Below are 20318 nucleotides of genomic sequence, written 5' to 3'. Positions count from 1 at the left end.
CATTGCGATTCCCCACGCCACTGTGTGCAGCAGTGAAGAATACCTACACAACTCTCCTTTGTTGACACTTGTTCAGTAGCGTACTCTCAAGAAACATCCGTTAATGAGGGAAACGTGATCCAACTGGACACTGGCCCGCGTTTATATGTCTGTATGCTAATTGCATGCTCCCTCTGTCCTCCCAGTTCTCCCCCTTTCCTTCTACCTTTTTCTCTCCCTTTGTCACCCTCCCTCTCATTGCGGGACTCTTCCCTGTGTTAGCGCCTGCAGTGGTAGCTCTTTGAGAGCTCAGGAGGCTTAAGAAGCCTGCCTCTGGTTTTGTGAAACTTCACGTTCAGGACTTTGCTGTTTGTCCTTAAGGTCAGGCTCGTTCACGGGAAAGAAGGCTAATGCATCTGGGACTGGCTGGAATTTGGGAATTTGTGTCTGAGGGAGGATGTGGAGATAAAGGGGACCCCAGTGACACCCTGGGGGCTTTGAAAGGTGGACACACTCAGCCTTTTGTGAGCTTTGCAAGCAAGGACCGAGTTTTTAAATAAAATAAATAAATAAATAGATAAAGGAATAAGATTTTTAAAAGATTTTTTACAAAAATTAACAAGCAAAATCCCCTTTTCATACTAGGCATTCATTTAAGTCATTAATAAAGGGCAGGGAAGGTCACAGTTAGCTTTCAAGATTGATGCTGTAAGAGTTGGGGTTAGGGTGGCAAACATACTCCCAGGCATTGGGTCTTTGTGTGTACCCTGCAGGATAACTCAGAAAGTGGTACAAGTTAGCCATCTGTTATTTTACCAAAATACTGTAAATGAGAAAAAAGACAGAAACCATTCTTCTCAAGATTTAGATATGTGTATGTGCTATATATATATATATATGTGCTCTCTGAGATTGCAATGTTGGGCAGAAGATAAAGATGCTTGGGCGCTGTATGCTGCAGTGGTTGGGCCCTTTGCAGTTTATGGGGGGGGGGTGGAGAAAATGTGGAAGGACGTGGCCTCTGACTGGAGGATCTGCAGGTCATAGGTCAGGAGTCAGGTCCCCGCAGGCTGTGGTGATGAAGGGGTTATCAGTAAAGATGTGCTGCTCTTTTTCACGTGTTCATCGATTTATTTAAATTGACGTGACCAGCTATGCAGCTCAAGATTCATGTTTTTTCAGGGGCAGAGACGCTATGGGGTTGTGCAGAGTCCAGCAGTCTCTCTCCTACCATCACCTGCAGTACCGCTTGTAGAGATGCTTGATACTAATATATAAGAGCAAGTGTTTCAGGAGATTGTAAGGTCTGAAAACTATTTTACATAGAACTACCTCCCATAAAACCCCAGTAGAATGTTCTTTTAGAAATTTTTGTCTCCTCTCTCTCTATCTCTATCTCTCATTCTTTCTCTCACTCTTTCTCTCCCTTTGTGGTGAGGGTAAAACCTTCCCAGAAAGCCCCCCACTCCCAGCCATCAGGAAGGAGTCTGTAGGTCTGGTTTCCATTTGCTAGACGATAATAACCTGCATTTTTTGCCTCAGTATAAATCCAATTTGTGCAGAAATGCATTCTTTTCATTTGGCCGGCAAACAAAGGAATCAGTAGTGCATTCTTCGTCACCCTAATTGTCAAGAGGATGCAAAAGTAGATCAACTAAAACTATATATTTAAAATATACATAAAACCATAATTTCTGAATAGTGTGCTTAGTACAAGCAAAATCAATAACTTGTTGGTAACTTGTAGTTATCTCCAGTGTTTCGCGTTTGCCGAAAAGAACTACAAGCACCCGGATTGTCGTATTTTATCCCTCCTTCCTTCACTGTTATGAGAAAGCAGGAAAGGTGGATGTAAGTCATGGAAAGATTCAAGGTCGGTAAAACAGAGAGGTTGAGGTTATGGCTCAGAATCAAAGTTCAGTTCCATTTCCCTCTGAGGAAAGAGCACCGGTAGGCGCGGTGGGGATTGAATCTGATAGCGCCAAGTCGTTCCTGCCGTTTGGTGAGGGAGCCGCAGTCTCCGCGGCGTCCCTGCCGTCATGTGACTTGCGCCAGCATTGTCGCGGGATATTGACCTGGAGGTCTGACGCCGCTGGGGGCCCAAGGGTTCTGCTTTCTGCAGTGGAGCTGTGGGAGGACAGGCAGGATCCAAAGTCAGCATAACTGTGGCAGAAGTTGAAAACAGATTTTTTGGTGAAAAAGCATGAATGTGACAGTTCCACATGCCCCCATAACCTCCCCCCTCAACCCCCTTTCCTTTTTAGTTTGCTTGGGGCAACAGCACTGTGAACTTTAGCGGATTTTAATAGACCTTCTTTTGTTAAATCTCATTCAAAAAACTTGTTTGTTTTCACATCTGACTTGAGAGTTTGTGTTCCGCATTACACACACAGTTTCACAACAAGGGTGTTTTGCCACTTTTTTTCATGAGCTAGTGACACAGTGGCTCACACACACACAATGAAACATGACCGGTTCATTTGCCTGCCAGGCTGTACCCACATCTCAGTCTTACATGAAAGGTACTTTGAGGGCATGCAACTGTGCAATCAAAACATGCCGGTCTAACCCCACATTAGATACTGATTAGAAGGGCCTGATACTCTCTGAATGTGTTTCTTAACTATAATGATAATGCACGTAGTAGATCTGAAAATATATATTATCGTTCAGAACGAATTATATATTTTTATTTCCAAAAAATAAAGTGATTACTTTAATTCATGGTTGATTTAAAAACGAAAATCTTCTTCTTTTTAGAATTATTTTTTGACGAGTAAATGCGTGCTGTTTAGTTTCAGGCGCTGTGTTATTCCGTGTTGTGTGTGCGGGTATATATGATGACTTGACAGCTGTACGAGTGGCAGTCGTAGCCCCCCTGCTAGTGTGAGCCTGACCCTTCTCTCCGGGACCCCTGGCATGCGGACTCCAGTTTCCACCGCAGCCCAGCGCTTGCCCGGCCACACTCCGGGGATTGTGGGGAAAGGTGGGGGGGGGGGGGGTGCTGGTTGCTCCAGGATACAGGATGTGGAAATAATGTGACTCGAGTACTTCCACCCAGCCTCAGAAAGTCAGGTTCTGTGGATTGTTTATTTGAGGGGAAAGAGGCCTCCGCCAAACATCCTGTTTAAAAACCGGCCCAGTTTCGGTAGCGGTGCGAGCAGTGAATTGCCTCTTTGATGGCATTGGGGGAGGGGGGATACAATTTTGAAATTAGGGCCAGCTACTCTAATTCTGGAGGAGCTGCTGAGATGGGCTGTGTACTATCCCCCCCCCCTCCCCTACTGCCCCCCCCCGTTGTGTGTGTTCTGTCCAATCAGAGCAGCTTATAGAGCTGCATTCCACTCAATGCCATTCTCTTTCTGTTTTTCTTATATAATGCACATAAAATAATGCACATACAGAGTGTGTATGTGTGTGTGTGTGTACGCATGTGCACGTGTGTATATGCATAAACCTGCGTGAATGCAGCTGGTATCATTGAGGAGGACTGAAATCAGATCACTACAGGTACAAGATTGGGATCTTTTTATTTTCTCTCCTGGTTGTAGAGAGTATTGTAAGGGTTTCAAGGCGTCTGCTATTTCTATGGTTTTGTCACTGTGAAGCACTGGATGAGTCTCTCGGCTTATGTTTGGAATGAACTTGTAGGGCTCACATTGTGCTATTCATTGTTTTTATTTTTTTAGTGGGGGATGAATAAGTTGCAGATACTCTACGCATAACACATATTTTGCTTGAACATTTGGCTGTATTAGCTTGATTAGTTTGTCCCACGTTCCTTTTGTGCCTGCGATACTGTGGCATACCGTGCTTGGCAGACCGTGGAGTCGCATGGACTGCAGTTGAAGTTGATTGCTGTTTCTGGTTAGCGGCTGCTATTGGGATCCATCAGCGATCTTCTACAGGTGGTCTATAGGTGGTCTATGAAGGATTTATGAAAAATCTATGTGACCTGTGAAAGATCTGCTAGTTAGCGACGAGTAGCGGCGGGATTCCCCTGAATGTGTCCCAACATGGCTCCTGACTGGGCCGTTCTGTGTCTCCCTGCTCATGGAGTGCCGAGGTGCTGGACTCGCAGAGGAGGCACGGCCTTTTCCCTGGCGAACAAAAAATTAAAAAAACACCTTATCTTTCGTACCCTGAAGAAAGCGAATGAAACACCAGCAAAGTCAACAGAGTTGGAGTTGTTAAGCGGTGTGTTTGTTTTTAACACTTGGTAACCTTATCTGGCTCTGCCTTCACCTGTTGACAGTGGCAGCGTTCCCTTGTGAATTTGCTTCCCTGTGTCTCTGGTGAAGGAGGGGATATTGTCTCTGTATGCTCGTATATACACTGTATGTGTGATATATGGGTAGGTACACGGCCAGATGTTGGACAGGTGTTCCTTTAAGGGCTTCAGGGTTGTTCTGGGTGTACAAAAAGGATAAATATCTCGCTGACACACGCCTGACTCACGGTTCTTCTTAATCGCCTCTAAATTCATTCTGTGTACAGCCCTGAGCTCTGTTTATAAGTTAATTTGTCCAACTGATAGTCTCAAAGATTCAGTGGAAGTGTGAGAATTACTCATAGCACATGGTAGCTGTGACTGGTGGCCAGCATTGTAAAGCGAGTAGATCACACCCAGTGGCCAAACATCAGACCCACTCGTCAAGCTCTGGGATTGATTAAGAATGCCTTTACCTCAGAAGCCTTACTTCTGAGGTGACCAAAACGGAACATCTCACAAAAGCATCAGGGGAAGAAGTACACGTCAGCCGTAGAAATAGTGCACTTCAGTTCAAAAACACAGTATGTGGAATTATTGCTTTGGCATAGCATGAATTTCTTTCTGTTTTTTTTTTTCATGAACAATGTGAGTGAGGTCATCCTGCAGTGTATTCTGGGATAGACTGCTGTGGTGTGAGTACGTGGGTGTGTGTGTGTGTTTGTGTGTGCGCACGCGTGTGTTTGTGTGTGTTTGCGTGTGTGTGGAAGGGGTAGGGGGGTCGGTCCCTGGTGACTCCCTCTCCTCTCTCCCTCTACGCTGCAGCGCTGGACTCCTCCAATAGCACCATTCATTCAGCGCAGGCCACGGGGTTACAGCAACAAATAACCAGAGAGGAACGCCATTAAAAATGGATGGAATTTCCAACTGTTAGTTTTGTGTTGTAACGCGGCTTCATCTTGAAGCCTGTGAGGAGGGGAACGATACGCCGTTTGAGCGCGCCCCTGGAAGGGCACCCTTCCCGCTGGGCTGGGAGGGGCGTACGGTGGGGATGGGGGCCAGGGTGAGGTCGGGGAAGATGGGCCTGTTGTTGATATTGTTTTTATTTCCTGACCGGTTCACCCGCAGTTATAAACCCCAGAAATGCGGCTCTGGCCGGGCGCAGAGCAGACCTGTGGTTTGATTGCTGGGTTAAAATAGATTTAAGAATGTTTCTGCCCTCCCCCAACCTCCCCCTTCCTCCCAGGGGAGGCATTGGCAGTTGTGTTTGAACATATCGCCGTTAGTATTTTTAAAACGCAGAATAGCCGTCGCATTCTTGTCGTCCCAGAATGCAGTGCCTGGATTATCTGCGGAGGCCCATGCCATCCGGCGTCTCCGTAAGGACACACACACACACACACACAGCGGGAGCCTGGGGTGCGGTGCCACTGTGCCGTGTGTCCACTTCCACACAGGGTCCGCTCAGCATGCCGGGGTACGGTGCCACTGTGCCGTGTGTCCACTTCCGCACAGGGTCCGCTCAGCATGCCGGGGTACGGTGCCACTGTGCCGTGTGTCTGTACGGTCCACTTCCGCACAGGGCTGGTCAGCACTCCGGGGTCACGCCACTGTGCCTGTGTCCACTTCGCCAGGGTCCTGTCAGCATGCCGGTGGGATGTCCACTGTGCCGTCCGTCTGTACGGTCCACTTCCCACAGGTCCGCTCGAGCCAGGGGTGTGCCACTCTTGTCGTTGTTCACTTCCGCACAGGGTCCTGGTTGGATGGTAGGTGATGGGCCACTGTTCCGTGGTCTGTACGGTCCACGTCCGCACAGGGTCCGGTCAGCATGCCGGGGTACGGTGCCACTGTGCCGTGTGTCCACTTCCGCACAGGGTCCGGTCAGCATGCCGGGGGACGGTGCCACTGTGCCGTGTGTCTGTACGGTCCACTTCCGCACAGGGTCCGGTCAGCACGCCGGGGTACGGTGCCACTGTGCCGTGTGTCCACTTCCGCACAGGGTCCGGTCAGCATGCCGGGGGATGGTGCCACTGTGCCGTGCGTCTGTACGGTCCACTTCCGCACAGGGTCCGGTCAGCATGCCAGGGGATGGTGCCACTGTGCCGTGTGTCCACTTCCGCACAGGGTCCGCTCAGCATGCCGGGGTACGGTGCCACTGTGCCGTGTGTCTGTACGGTCCACTTCCTGTGGCTTGGGCAGCTCCAGAGGCGTCACCACCCATGCTCTCTCTTTCACCTCAATCCTGAAAGTTTCCGTAACGCAGTGTGAAAGCGCTCTCCGCTAGCTTCCCCTCCCGTTGTGGTGTTTTGCGTTACCTTCCCTCCCACGCCCCGCTCTGAGGACCGGGTTGCCCCACACTCTTGTGTTTGTTGACGTTGACACGTTTAGTCGGGCAAAGAAAAAAAATCACCTTATTTGTGTTTGGTTGGTTAGAGTTTGAATTCGAGGAACCTCTTTAAAAAAAAATACAAGGAGGGCTTTGTGAAGTGCCCTAAACGTCAGGGAAAAAAACTACTGGATACGTACTATTCCAGAACATCGCCACATTTTCCATGGTTCAGACATTCTCTGAAAATTTAATTACAAGCGACAACGCGGAGTTTTTCAGAGCTGTTCAGTGCATGAATGGGAAGGGGAAATCTCGCAGCACCAGAGCAATTAGTGAGAACGCCGTGGTCTACGGACAAGAAATGAAGGTCCCCTTTAGGTGTGTCGATGTTGTGTTCATTTATTATTTATTTATGTGTTTTTTTCCCCTAAAGCTCTGCCGCACAGTTTGTGCAGTCAGCCTGTCGCATTTTAAAATAAGGTTTAAATTATAGGACTGGCTGTGGCTTTTTCTTCTTTCCCTCAGAGTTTCTGCCAACTCGCAATTTGCTTAATGAAATCCTGCCATTCACTTTAACCTAAAGATTCTTTGCAGATGTTGACAGGGATCGGCTTTTTGAATTATTGGAAATGTTTTGCTTTTTGCATTTTTAATGACGATCTTAAGAAAAAACAAGACTTTTGAGAGGAAAGGCGCTGGCTTTAGGTTTGTTTTGGGTAGTCGCTCTCGGGGCTGGTCGTGAGAGAGGGGGTGTGGGTTACTCAGCCATGGAAACGGAACCCTGACATCAACGTCTTCCTGACAGGGCTGAATCAATAGCCCCACAGTATTCAAACAGCAGCCCCGTCCGTCATGACAGCTCCGCTTCAGGGGGCAGGGTAACAGAATACACAGGCTTTCATCTTAAATTATTGTGACACAAACAAGTCTCAATAAATATAGGTTCTGGTGATCCTTCAGCTGAAACCACATCCTTGCCATTGTCTGAAAGACCCAGGGTAGTTTTAATTTAATTTTGTCCACGAAATTAAGCACTTTTGGTTGTAAGAAAAGTCATGGCATTCATATAATGAAGGCAAATCTTGCATTCTTGCGTCTTCTTTTGCCGGTTCTGGTTTTGCTGTGGGTAGTGTGGGACTCTTGAGAGATTGGGGTGACAAAGAAGGCATTGGATGAGAAAGAGTGAGAGGATCGTGGAGAAGTGAGAAAGTAGCAAGTTAGAGAACGGTACATATGATGACAGAGAGAGGGAGAGAGGTGGGTGGAGAGATAGCAAGAGAAAGTAGAAGAGATTGATTAGAGATGAAAAGAAAGGGGGTGGAGATGGAGAACGAGAGGGTGAGAGAAAGAGAGGGGAGCAGAATTGGGAAGAGAGGAATCAAAATCTGTTAGCAGTCCCCTCCCCCACCGTCCTGGCCGGAGTAGGAAATTTGGGGGGGTGGGGGGTGTCCAGGAATGTGCAGGGTCTCTCCCATCGCAACTGCCCAACCCACTGGCCCAATGCCACCCCCACATTCAGCACGCTGTCCTGGCGGGGGCTGGGGTGAACCTCTTTGGGGAGTCCTGTGAAGCAAAACCTCTTCCCCTTCCCCTGGCTGGCTGCTGTCTGTACAGGGAAGGGTACGGCCAGAGCCCCTGCCTATGCCAAACATGCCCCCTCTCCCTCCCTGAAATCCTCCAAAATTACTCTTGGGTGAATTATAGGATTTGTTTGAGATTCCCAGTTCCATTTTACCGCTCTCCTGCTCGATCCCCACTTCTGAAACCATCAGATATGTCAGTTCCACTATAGGTGTGTGCGTGTGTGTGTGTGTGTGTGTGTGTGTGTGTCCATGTATATAGAAAGATTATTGCAGCCACTCCAGCATTCATACTGAAGTCACTGGGGTTAAGAATAGCCAGAGCAGTGTGAACCAGCAAAGAGACATAATTCCCTGCATGTAGCGCTGAGCAGTGTGTGTGTGTGTGTGTGTGTGTGTGTGCATGTGTGGGTGTTTACATGCAAGTGTGGGTGTGTGTTTGAAGTGTACGTGTCTTGGCATGAAGCACACACAGAAAGCATGCTTTTGTGAAGATGGCGATTGATGGTGTGGATGTGGCCGATGTTGAAAGGGCAGACAGTGACAGATTGCTGATAAGAGTATGCACAGGAGTATGTGTGTGTGTGTATTCCCACACTTAGTCGGGGTGGACGGACAGAGAGTGCTAGTGTCTCTAATGATCAGAGTTTTGCGCAGAAATACTGCATATGCTGCCTTCCATACAGGTCCTGTGCATGCAGAGTACACATGCTATTGTCCATGCAGATAGGTCCTGTGCATGCACAGTACACATGCTATTGTCCATGCAGATAGGTCCTGTGCATGCATAGTACACATGCTATTGTCCATGCAGTTGGTGCCCTGCACATTGTCCACACCAGTAGAATCTTGCGCAGAAGTGCTGCACGCAAACTCGTCTGCACGGAGATAGGGTTCTGCGCACAACCGCAAAAGCTGCACATAAGACCCCTGTGTAGGTGAGCAAACTGCGCCTTCTGCCACCCATGCGCAGGCAGGACCCTGTGTAGGTGAGCAAACTGCGCCTTCTGCCACCCAAGCGCAGGCAGGACCCTGTGTAGGTGAGCAAACTGCGCCTTCTGCCACGCATGCGCAGGCAGGACCCTGTGTAGGTGAGCAAACTGTGCCTTCTGCCACGCATGCGCAGGCAGGACCCTGTGTAGGTGCGCTATGCCGGCTGCGTGGCACGCATGCGCAGGCAGGACCCTGTGTAGGTGCGCTATGCCGGCTGCGTGGCACGCATGCGCAGGCAGGACCCTGTGTAGGTGCGCTATGTCGCGGACACCCTCCCTGCTCGTCCGGCTCCCCTCCTCTCGCACGGGACCCGTGGAGGACACGCTTTGGGGAGGTGCGGCCACGTGGACTCTCCCCCCGGAGCGAGCGCTCTCCGCGCCCCGGCTCCTCGCTCCTTCAGAGGGGAGAACAAACGGCTCGACTCCCTCCTCATTAATCTTGTTAGGAAAGAACTTCCTGTGCTTTTTAAACCCTCTCTTGTTTATTGATTTAATTTATGGATTCTTTTAACTATCTGCCATCCCCACTTTGTCTCATTAGTTCTTTAGAAAGAAAAAGGGAGAGAGAGGGGAGGAGAGAGAGAGAGAGAGAGAGAGAGAAGGAAAGCAGGACTGAAAATATTCATGTGTTATGTGCAATAGTTTATCGTTCAAAGTGTGATGGGTCCTTTTCGTTAAACTCATGAAGGTTCCATGGAATGTAAGTGGGACCTGTGCTGAACACCACCCCCCCCCACCCCACCCCCCCATCTCTCTGTGCTGCTGTGCCCGTCTCTCCACTGCACAGCTGCAGCACAGGAAGCAGGACTCCAAGGAAAAAATCCATATATATAAACTGGAGCCCCAGTGTGTACGTCTGGCTGATAAAGCAGCCTTTGATGGCAGAGATAGCTGAGACGCCAGCCTAAATGCAGCCTGTTAGTAAGTTGTAAGTTGCCCTGTAATGATAGTTGGGGGGGGGGGGGAAACCCAGTCTGTACCACAGAGAGGTACGGGGCCGCGGGGGAGGGAGGGAGGGAGGGCTGTCTTTTTTTCTGCTTTGTTTTGCGTCTCAAATCGGAGGAACCTTAATCCCACAAAACGGCCCGCGCTCCAAGCTCAAGAGAATGGAATGCCCCACTCTGCCGGAGCTGTGTCAGAACTGAAGTCTCATCCACGCTGGGTTCCCTCCCCACTGCACCCCCCAACACAACCCCCCCTCCCCCTCCTTCCACACGCTCACACACACTCCCTCCTCCCCCACCCCCTCCTTCCACACGCTCACACACTCTCCCCTCCTCCCACCCCCTCCCTGTCGGCTCAGTGGTGGAGTCTAATAGCTGGAGGGGAATCTAATCCTTGGCACAGGATGAGAGGCCGGGCTGCACCTCCCTCTGTCGCCGCGCTGGTTACAGGCCCGGCAGAGCGCCTCTCTCCTGCAGCCAGAGCCCCAGCGAAATGAGTTCATCTTCTCAGCATTCCCCGGATTAGCGGAGCTCAGAAATAATGTATACGCGCCTGCGCTTCGGCGGGACCAAGCTGAAGTTTTGGGGAGGTTGCGTCTGTTCGTCGTTTTCCCTCCCGCCGTTTGCCCTTTTCTGTCGCTTTCTCCCTCTCTCTGTCACACTTTCCCTCCCTTTCTTGTCTGTCTCTCAAAGTTTCCTTTATTGGCATGACAAGTACACACTTAAGTTGCCAAAGTATATTCTGAAAATAAGTCACATTAAAACAGCTGTGGAATAGCCATTAATTTTTATTTATTGTATGTTGTTCTCTCTATTCCGTTTACTCATTCTAGCTCTCTCTTTCATGCTCTCTCTCTCTCTCTCTCTCTTACCCCCAGGCAGTGCTTTTCTTGTTGTCCTTGTCTTTTTCTTTTTTGGCCTGGTGTTGCTTTTAAAAGCATTACTGGATAATAACTGAGGATAGCCAGTGAAACTCCCAAGCCCCCTCTGTGTACTTAGCAGTGCGTACCCCAGCAGGGGGGGTGGGCTCGCTTCTTTGTTTGTGGTGGTGGGGTTTGTCTCTCCCCGCCTGCCTGTCTTCATTGTCCCGCTCCAGTCATCTCTTCTTTTGTCTTTTTTAAACGTCTTTATTGATTAGTCCTACCTGCTGTTCTAAACCTGTTCAGGTGCGGCAGCATTGCACGCCTGTCTGATCACTGCCCTGGAGCATTCAGCTCCTAACGTGAGTTAAGATTATGATTATGATCACTTATTGATCATGATGCAGTATGTCTGCTTCTGACAGCTGTTTCTGGGTGTTAATCCAACCACCAAGCTTCAGAAAAATGTTGCCCAATATGCTGCTTATTTTTCGTGTTGTCAATGCTAGTGCTTGTTTTTGTAATAGACACACCTGAGACTGTATGCTTGTCTTTATTATATTTGTTTAGCATTTGCATTGTGGGAACTGGGGAAACTGTTCAGTTATAGATATTCTCACACACACTTTTAAAGCTTTTTTGAGATCCCTGGGAGCTCAAATGGCTCAACTGCATATTTTTTGTTTGATTTGTTTATAGTATAGCCCAATCAGAGAGAGGGGAATTAAAGTCCTCTCCTCCTATGGATTTCAAGTGGTTACCATGGTGCCCTTTCCTTGTTATTGAAATCAAAAGCAGCGCAGCAGACGTGCTCCCTGTGAAATGGGGGTTTAAAATACCTTTGTTTACCGTGGTGATTGTGTGTCCGCCATGCTGTACGTGCAGAAACAGACAAGCGTGGTAAAGAATCGTGTGGGTGGTGGAGTGGGGGGGGGGGGTGTGAAGGGGGGGTAAATGTGTTTGGCTTTGACTGCTGGTTTACCTGTGGCTGCAAACAAAAGGAAAACTAAATAAAAGACCAGCCACATCAGATAACCTTTTTCCCTTTGCTTCACAGGCCCTCTTTGCTCTGGTGACGTATGGTCTGCAACCCCCCTTTTTAAAAGCACGTTTTTTTTCTCTTTCCTTTGCTCGTACGCGGGTTTGTGTTTGCCTGTGTGCCCGTGGGCGCGGGGCGCGGGGCGAGGGGTGATTGATATCTGCGTTCTGTTCCCCAGTCCCCATCTGGCCCCCCGGCTCACTGCTCCTCTGCTCCGCCGCTGTTCGCCCCGTCCTCCCGGTCACACGGCTGTGGCGCTTGCGTGCCGTCGCGACAAACTCACATCTCAGATTCGACGCTTTTGCAGGAGACCGGCGCTTTTACCGGTGCTCTGTCTTCAGCTCGCTACTTCTCATATGTTGGATGAAATTAGATGTCTTCATATAATACAAACAACAATGATATTCTTTATGGAGCGGTTGGTATCGCTGTGCTATTTGGTTTTGCAGGACTTCACAGGCATAGAATGAATGATTCGTAAGTCACATGTAATTAATTGCTGTTGAAATGCTGGTATGAGCCGCAGTATTCACGTGAGTTTTAGCCGGGTGTCACACGTAATGCATATGAGCACTTGAGTGAAAATTTTTGTGAAAGTGTGAAGTCTGTCTCGCTGAAGAGGCTAAAGTTTGATGCCTTTAAGTTTGAATGTGGAGACATGTTGATTCCCTCGCTGTTTGTTGGGGTGTGCGGTCCAGCTAGGAGTAGTGTTATAGCACATGCCAGAGCAGAAGTGTGGCGTCTGCCTGTTCCACGAGACTGACACTAAAGGGGGACGATTTTGAAAATATAATAACAAAAGCTACTTCTCTAATGGGTAAACGGAACTGTTAAAAGGTGGCTGGGTTAAATGGATGCAGAGCAGCGTAATTGTTCCCAGCTTTAACTCCCCCCCCCCACTCATACACACACACTGCCTGTCCCCGCCCACCTCGCCATCCCCAAAACCCTCCTCCGTAAACCGTGAAGAGCCAGGCGCCAGTACACCCGCAACGAGCCGCTCTGAGGCACAGACTGATCCTCCCCAGGGCTGATTAAAGCTGCTGATCGGGGCAGAGCGGGGAACAGCCGCTTGGGGCGGCGGTGCTCGGGATCAGCAGCAGTCCGCCGTACCGCCATCGCTGTTCCGCCATCGCCACACTGCCCAAGAAGCCCGTGCGAGGCGTGGTTAATGCCGGGTCGAAAAACCTTAACAACCGTCGGCTCTACAGGAAGGTGCCTTCGGAGAGGGCCGGATATTCAGGCTGGCCAGTGTGGCCTTTGTGGACATCTATGCTTTGGAAGAACTGGTAGAGAGCTTACGGAGAATGAATGCATGGTCATCATGCACGGTCATCCACAATGGTGTTTTGACCCCACACTGGCCGGTCCAGTTTTTTGCCATCTTCATTTTTTTCCTGAGTTGAAATAATTCTCTTACCCACCCGGTCAGAAATCCCTGTGTTTATGACGGTGTATGCCATAGCTGCAGGCACGTACTCTGAGGCTGTGTTGTAGGTAAAGCAGTATTCAGGAGGAGATACTTAAGAGTGGAAGAGAGAGATGAAGAGATACGATGGTATGCAGAGGAGGAAGGACAATTGGGGGGGGGAGTGTGTGTGTGTGTGTGTGTGTGTGTGTGTGTGTGAGAGAGAAGAGAGAGAGGAGAGAGAGAGATGGAGGCAGACTGGCTGAGAGGGGAACTGTGAGGAGGCCAGAGTCGCTCTGGAAATTATATAAACAGGGCCTTGTCAGGGGGAGGGGGGTTGTGACTGTTTTGTTAAGGTGTTTCTAATGAGTTTGCCCTTCATAACTCCATTTTTTTTCTTCCTTTTTCTCTCGCTGTGACACGCACACACCCAGCCCCCCGTCTCTCTACTCTCTCTCTCTCTCTCTCTACACACACACACAACAACTTTCAAAAACCACTCTGTCTGCACGTGGGCTTGTAATAGCCCCCTCTTCCTATCTATCACACACACACACACACACACACACACACACACATACGTATACACACACACACACACACGTACACACATGTACACATACACACACACACACACATACACACGTATGCATACACACACACGTACTCACACGTACACAAAGGCTTTTGAGAATCGGTCTGCCTGTGCGTGGGCTTGTGATAGCCAAAGTGCGCACGCTTCTGAAGCACACTCTTCTGACGCTCGCTGCGAAGCGGACACACAAGCACAGGAAAAGGGCCTGCCTGTGGTAAATGCTTTGTCTTCTCTCAGGCCAAACATTAAACAGATTATTAACCTTTGCTCCGTGCGCCGCTCTCCAAGTCCCGCAGAAAGAACAGACATTCCTGACTTTTTCCCCCTTCCTCTCCCTCTCTCTCTCCCTCCCTCCCTCCCTCGCTCTCTCTCTTGATGTGGGCTCATATGTCTTAAGGAGGCAGGTGGTGGGCGAGTGAGCACAGCATTCCTGCAGGACCGTAGGATTAGACTGTGAATGCCGAGGCGAAGAGAAGAGAGGGGACGAAGAGAATGAGAAGAGGAGTAGGAAGGAAGGCTCCAACTCGCTAGTGTCCTGCAGGCCGACCGGTTAATCAGCAGCCCATGTCAGCAGGCTGCGGAGTTCTGAGACGCGTGGCCTTATATGATGGTGTGGAGTGCGACGCGTGGCCTAGCATGGTGGGAGTTGGAACGTGGCCTTAATGCATGGTGGGTTTGCGAGCGTGGCCTTTAGCATGTGCGGAGTTTGCGAACGCGTGGCCTTATATGCATGGTGCGGAGTTTGCGAACGCGTGGCCTTACATGCATGGTGTGGAGTTTGCGAACGCGTGGCCTTATATGCATGGTGTGGAGTTTGCTGTTGCTCCTGACATTTCACACGTCCGGTAAATCTGGTAAAGGGTCTAGTGGGGAGATCCACCACATTCTGTGCCGTTAGGCCTGTGCCAGAGCTGGGGACCAGTCGGCAAAAATGGTTCCATTTGGGCTCCGGATGTTTGACTACAACAGCAGGTGTGGTTGGGGCTTCAGTCTACAGAACTGAGCACCGCTGACAGTGTGCTCCAGGGAAAAATGTTGGTACTTAATCTGAATTAAATTCATCAAGAGCATAAATTAATAATTATTTATTTAAGCAAGGACTCGCAAATTACAAGAGCTCAGAGAGCAAGCTGCTCCCCTCTATGAATCAGAGTTTATTCCATCGATACAGATTTGATCATTTAGAAGTTGAAGGTACTTTTATATAGCTTCTCACGAGCATATATGTAGGCAGTTGAATATCTATCACAGGTGAGTGTGTGAAGTTATTTTTGTGTGTAAACCAGCATGCAGCTCTCAAACGGCCCGATTGAACTGAGAACCTGAGAGACTGATTGAGAGAGTGAGGGAGAGAGATGCAAGTGAGAGAAAACAGACTTGTGTCCGCCTGAGTTGAGACTTTGAGAGAGCTCCTGCCTTGGTTTGCGTGAGCTGGTCCTGTTTTATTATAGACAATAGAGGGTCATAAACACGTCCGGGTTGAATTCTTTTCGATACCCCGAGAGGAGTGAGCTCTCTGTGGCTGTGGGGAGCTGGAGGGCTGGAATTCGCTAATGGCACACGTGGGGCTCAGATGAGAGGGGGCAATTTGAGCAGGTTATGTGGGAACTGGGGAGGAAGGCGAGTTTGGAGAGGCACCAGGGCCCACACTGCGACCCCTGTCTCAGCCCCAATACTCGCCCCCTCGCTCTCTCTCCCACCGTCTACCCAGCCAGGAGAGTTACCGTTACCATTGCAAGCCTGCTCACTAGAGTACCCGCTTTGCCTCCGAATGTGTTTTGTGTGTCTGCGCATGTACATGTGTCTAATGCATGTGTGAGGGCACATACTTGTGTGTGTGTGTGTATGTGTGTATGTTTGTGTGTGCGTGTGTGTGTGTGTGTGTGAGATGAAGCCAAGCTGAAGGGAAAGCGAACGGGGGAGAGCTCTCTGCAGCGTATCTGCCGTTCGCCACCTTAAAGGAGGTTTATTAATGGGGAGGGCAGTCATTAAGCCCAGAGAGGGGTGAGAATGAAAGGAATGGGGCCACAGGCCCGGGCTTTAAATCCTCTGTGTCAATAGACTCTCTGAAGCACAAGAACGGCTTCACTCTGTGTGTGAGTTAATGGGAGCTGATAGCATGAAGGCTGGGGGGGTCAGCAGGTCGCAGGCTTGTACTAAGTTGTCAGGGAGCTGAATGCCGTCCCTCAGCCTGTAGTGGTGGTGGTGGGGGGGTGAGATGGGGGGAGGGGGACCCCCTGCCTGGCCCGCTTACCCGCACCCCCTCCCTGCCTGCCAGGAATGTGGGGAGGGGGGCAGGGGGTGTTGGAGCTGGGAATGACAGGCGGATGTGACCTCATATAAGAGTGTGCTCTCGCTCCTTTCTTTTTTGCTTTTTTGCTTTGTCTCTTTTTTTGGACTCATTTCTCACCTCCAGAAAATGTTTTTAAGTGACTTAAAGTGGCTATTTTTGTGTCTTAGGAAAAAAGTTTTAATTAGCCTGAATACTGATGACAACTATCAATAATTATAAGAGGTTCCTATTTATGTGTTGACTTTGTCACCCATCACTGGCCAAATATATGTGTGTATGTGTGTGAGAAAGTGTGAGCATGTGTGTGTGTATTAAAGTGCAAATGTGTGTGTATGTGTGTGTGTGTGTGCATGTGTGTGTCTTCGGGGGTGTGTGTGTGTGCGGGCGTGTGTGTGTGTGTCTGCATATGTGTACGTGCGGGTGTGCATGTATATGCTTGTGTGTGTGCGCATATGTGCACGTATGCATAGATATGCGCATACTTTCTGAGGCCTGATACTCAGACCCCATTGTTCATTTAGCAGAGATCAGACCTGCTGGCTATGTTTCTCTGCCCCCAGTTCCTGTCGCTATGTTTACATCAGTCCAGTATTTGGAAAGGCAAAAAAATTTCAAGCCGCAAATTTCCTGCCTCCTCTAAACAACAAACTGTGCTATTTGCTTTACCTTACTGAAGCCCTGGTTGCATCTCTCATCTCTGTGCCTCTCAGTGCAGTGCAGATCTTGTACATAATTCACCCCCCCTTCCCATATTACGCACGTTGGCTTCCAGCACTGTGGTTTCGACACCTTTCAGCACTTTGGTTCTGCACATCCCCGTGCGTGCACCAGATATTAGATCTGTATTTATTCTGAAATCTTAAATGCTGCAGTGGTGGCTTTTTTTTAACATTCGTAACTGGAACTTTCCAGACACTGCGCTGAAGCCAGTCCGGTTCTTAGCTGAGCTCTCTCGGTGTGCTTCTGCTGCTTTGCGCTGAATGCGTGCAGCGGGAGTTAACCCTGCAGCGAGAGGAAAGTCAGCGATATGCATGGGACTATGTGGCCATAAACAATGACACGTGGTTTTGGTTAGCTTGAATTGCCTTCGCCTTGATCCTCCTCCTCCCCCCCCCCCCCCCGGTAGGTGCCCTGTCATGTTCAGCAAGCTGTATCTTGCTATATTTCCTGAAACGTGTGCAGAAGTTTAACTCTATGTGGTCATCACAGGTCAGAGTTCATCTCAAAACCATATTTATTACAGGCGGTTGTGTGGTGAGCTCTCAGGGTGTTCATTTCATTCTCCAGAAATGCATGGCCATTGTACCCTTGCACAATGTGTAATAGTGCATCAGTAAATATCTGTAAAACCTGTAACAAAGTTGTTATATTGGTGAAAGCAAGCTATAAAAGAAAGAGATTAATCTTTATGACAAATTATTTAATGTCATCATTTCTCCCTGTACTGTAAATGTAGCAAGCGATCCTCATGCAGGTTTTCTGTACAGAGAAAATGTCAACCAAGCTTGGCTAGCATTTGCAGCAGAACACTGTTTTTCATTTGACCTTTCAAAAAAACTTGTAATCACTGTGTGGTCGAGGTCTGTTTATTTCATAAATGGCAAGGTCAGTGTTAAAGGCTGTGGAAAGCGTTGACTGACCAGACCATGTACTCTCCTCCAAGGCATAACTGACCTAATAATACCCCCATAGGCTATTCATATCAGGGAGCAGTGTGGGGCTGCCAGCTTACGGAGAGTATTTATATGTTGCTTTAATTTCAATACAATGCCTCCTTCTGTATTTATAGCTTGGACATCTGTTGCAGACAACAAAAGGAGACAGTTAATCCCCTTAAACCTAATCCTTCCTTTTAGCTGGGACTATTCTATTTGCAGCGTGGTAACTTGAATTTTTCATTTTGTTTTTAATTTGTTTAATAAGCATCAATCTGTCTCTTTTGTCCCCTCTCTGTCCTGTAAGGGACCAATTGGTAGTTGTTTTATATGATGGCAAATGCTAGCTTCTGCTTGGTGTAGCTGCTTGTTTGTGTAGCTGTTTGAATGTGTTCCATGTGACAGGCTGTTCAAAATTGAAAACGTCCCTTTCTCTCTTCTGTTTCTCTCGTAACCTCAGATCCCAGTATGTCTCCGGACGCCCCCAAGCAGAGCCACTGGTGTAACGTGGCGTACTGGGAGCACCGGACGCGGGTGGGCCGCCTCTACGCAGTGTACGATCACTCCGTCAGCATCTTCTATGATCTACCTCAAGGCACCGGCTTCTGCCTGGGCCAGCTGAGCCTGGAGCAGCGCAGCAGCACCGTCCAGCGCACGCGGGGGAAAATCGGCTTCGGCATCCTGCTGAGCAAGGAGCCCGACGGCGTGTGGGCCTACAACCGCAGCGAGCACCCCATCTTCGTCAACTCCCCCACGCTGGACATCCCCAACTGCAGGAGCCTGGTGGTGCGCAAGGTGATGCCGGGCTACTCCATCAAGGTGTTCGACTACGACAGGTCCTGCCTCCTGCAGCACGCCGCCGACCCCGAGTACCTGGACGGACCTGGACCCTACGACCCCAACAGCGTCCGCATCAGCTTCGCCAAGGGCTGGGGCCCCTGCTACTCCCGGCAGTTCATCACTTCCTGTCCCTGCTGGCTGGAGATCCTGCTCAGCAACCACAGATAACACAAACAGACAGACAGAGACAGAGAGACTCGACAGATGGACCGCTTTCACCAGAAAATATCCAAATATCATCTACCTAGATTTAATATAAAGTTTTATATATTATATGAAATATATATTATACCTGTAAATACGGAGTCATTTTTACAATGTAATTATTTATGTATGGTGCAATGTGTATATGGAAGAGAGGAAAAAGAAACCGGAAAATGCACTTTGGCTTATATATAAATATATAAATATATATAAAAGATAAAGAATCTTTCAATACCAATTTGAAAAATTATACAGCAAAAATAGGATGTGGCTGGTTTTGGTGTATAGTTTTCATGTACTATTAATATCCAGACGAAAAGCTAACACCATTCACACATTGATAATAAAGTATTCGCATAATATTTTTCTTTCGTTTGTGGTTGTCTAATTTTGTCACCCAAATCCCAGCCCCTCTCACTCGTGTTTCCATCTCCGGAGAGTTTCTTCTGCTTTAGTGTCAGAACTGGCATCCCTCTGTCAGTTTTTTGAAGTGTTAACATTCGTACGCTTCAATCGTGTCAATGGTTCCTTGGCCATGTATGTGCTGACACACACTGACAGATGAGAGCCAAAGTCTGCATGTGGACATGTTTGTGATGATGGCATACAATGCCCAGTGCCTAGTGGTACAAAATACAAAATACTGGGACACCGTCTTCAGTCATTACACCATTATTTCTGCAAACCGCACCAATGGAGAGATACACAGGAAGGTTTGAGTTGCTCTTCCAAGTTGTCTTATTCAGTCCACCCTTGATTTGTATCAGTGTTATATTATGTTGTGCTGTTATGTTTAAAGTGTTAATGGGTGCTACACATTAGTGTTGGTTAAGGTGAGTTTCTCCCTCATCACTCTATAGCACTTTGAGCATCTGGAAAAGTACTATATAAATGCAATGTTTCATTCATTCAATTACAGAACACAAACATTGAATGGATATCGCTACAAAAATTCTAGTGTGAAAAGCTATCAAATAGGGAATTTTTATATGAAAAAATTAAGGTTTACAGCTTTAAACACATTGCTTTCCATGAGGAAAGCAGGGGGTGAAATATTCTGAAACTTCAGGTTAACCAACTTTTGGAGAGGGTACTAGAAAGATGTATGAAGTGAATGTTTCCTCTTTAGTGGATAAAATAATCTTGGTTAGCATTTAAACTTCTAGGCTTGCTTTGGCAAAAGGGTATCTGATATTAAGGAGAGGTTTCCCCAATATTTCTATTTGAAGTCTTGTCCTCAAGTAGTTTGGTGAGGTTTTATCCTGTGTTTTCCCAAAATTTGTTGGGCCTCCTTACTCGTACCCCCACAGTACTATATAATGGCCACCCTGATTTCATAACATCTAATGGCTTATCTTCAAATGGAAGAGAGGAGAGGCAGATCAGACTG

At 48.4% G+C, this 20318-nt stretch overlaps 1 protein-coding gene across 1 annotated transcript in view; it reads left to right on the top strand.

Annotated features, from left to right (window-relative positions):
- smad6b (SMAD family member 6b) overlaps positions 1–19299 on the top strand; it is a 30390-nt gene extending 11091 nt beyond the window's left edge. Inside the window, exon 4 of the mRNA XM_064312642.1 lies at positions 18345–19299. Within this exon, the coding sequence (XP_064168712.1) occupies positions 18345–18892 (548 nt within the window). The 3' untranslated portion in view covers positions 18893–19299. The remainder of the gene's footprint in view (positions 1–18344) is intronic.
- Positions 19300–20318: the final 1019 nt, after the last annotated feature.

This window comes from Anguilla rostrata, chromosome 16 (genome assembly GCF_018555375.3).
Source record: "Anguilla rostrata isolate EN2019 chromosome 16, ASM1855537v3, whole genome shotgun sequence".
NCBI lineage: Eukaryota > Metazoa > Chordata > Actinopteri > Anguilliformes > Anguillidae > Anguilla > Anguilla rostrata.
This window is presented reverse-complemented; position numbering and strand designations above follow the sequence as displayed.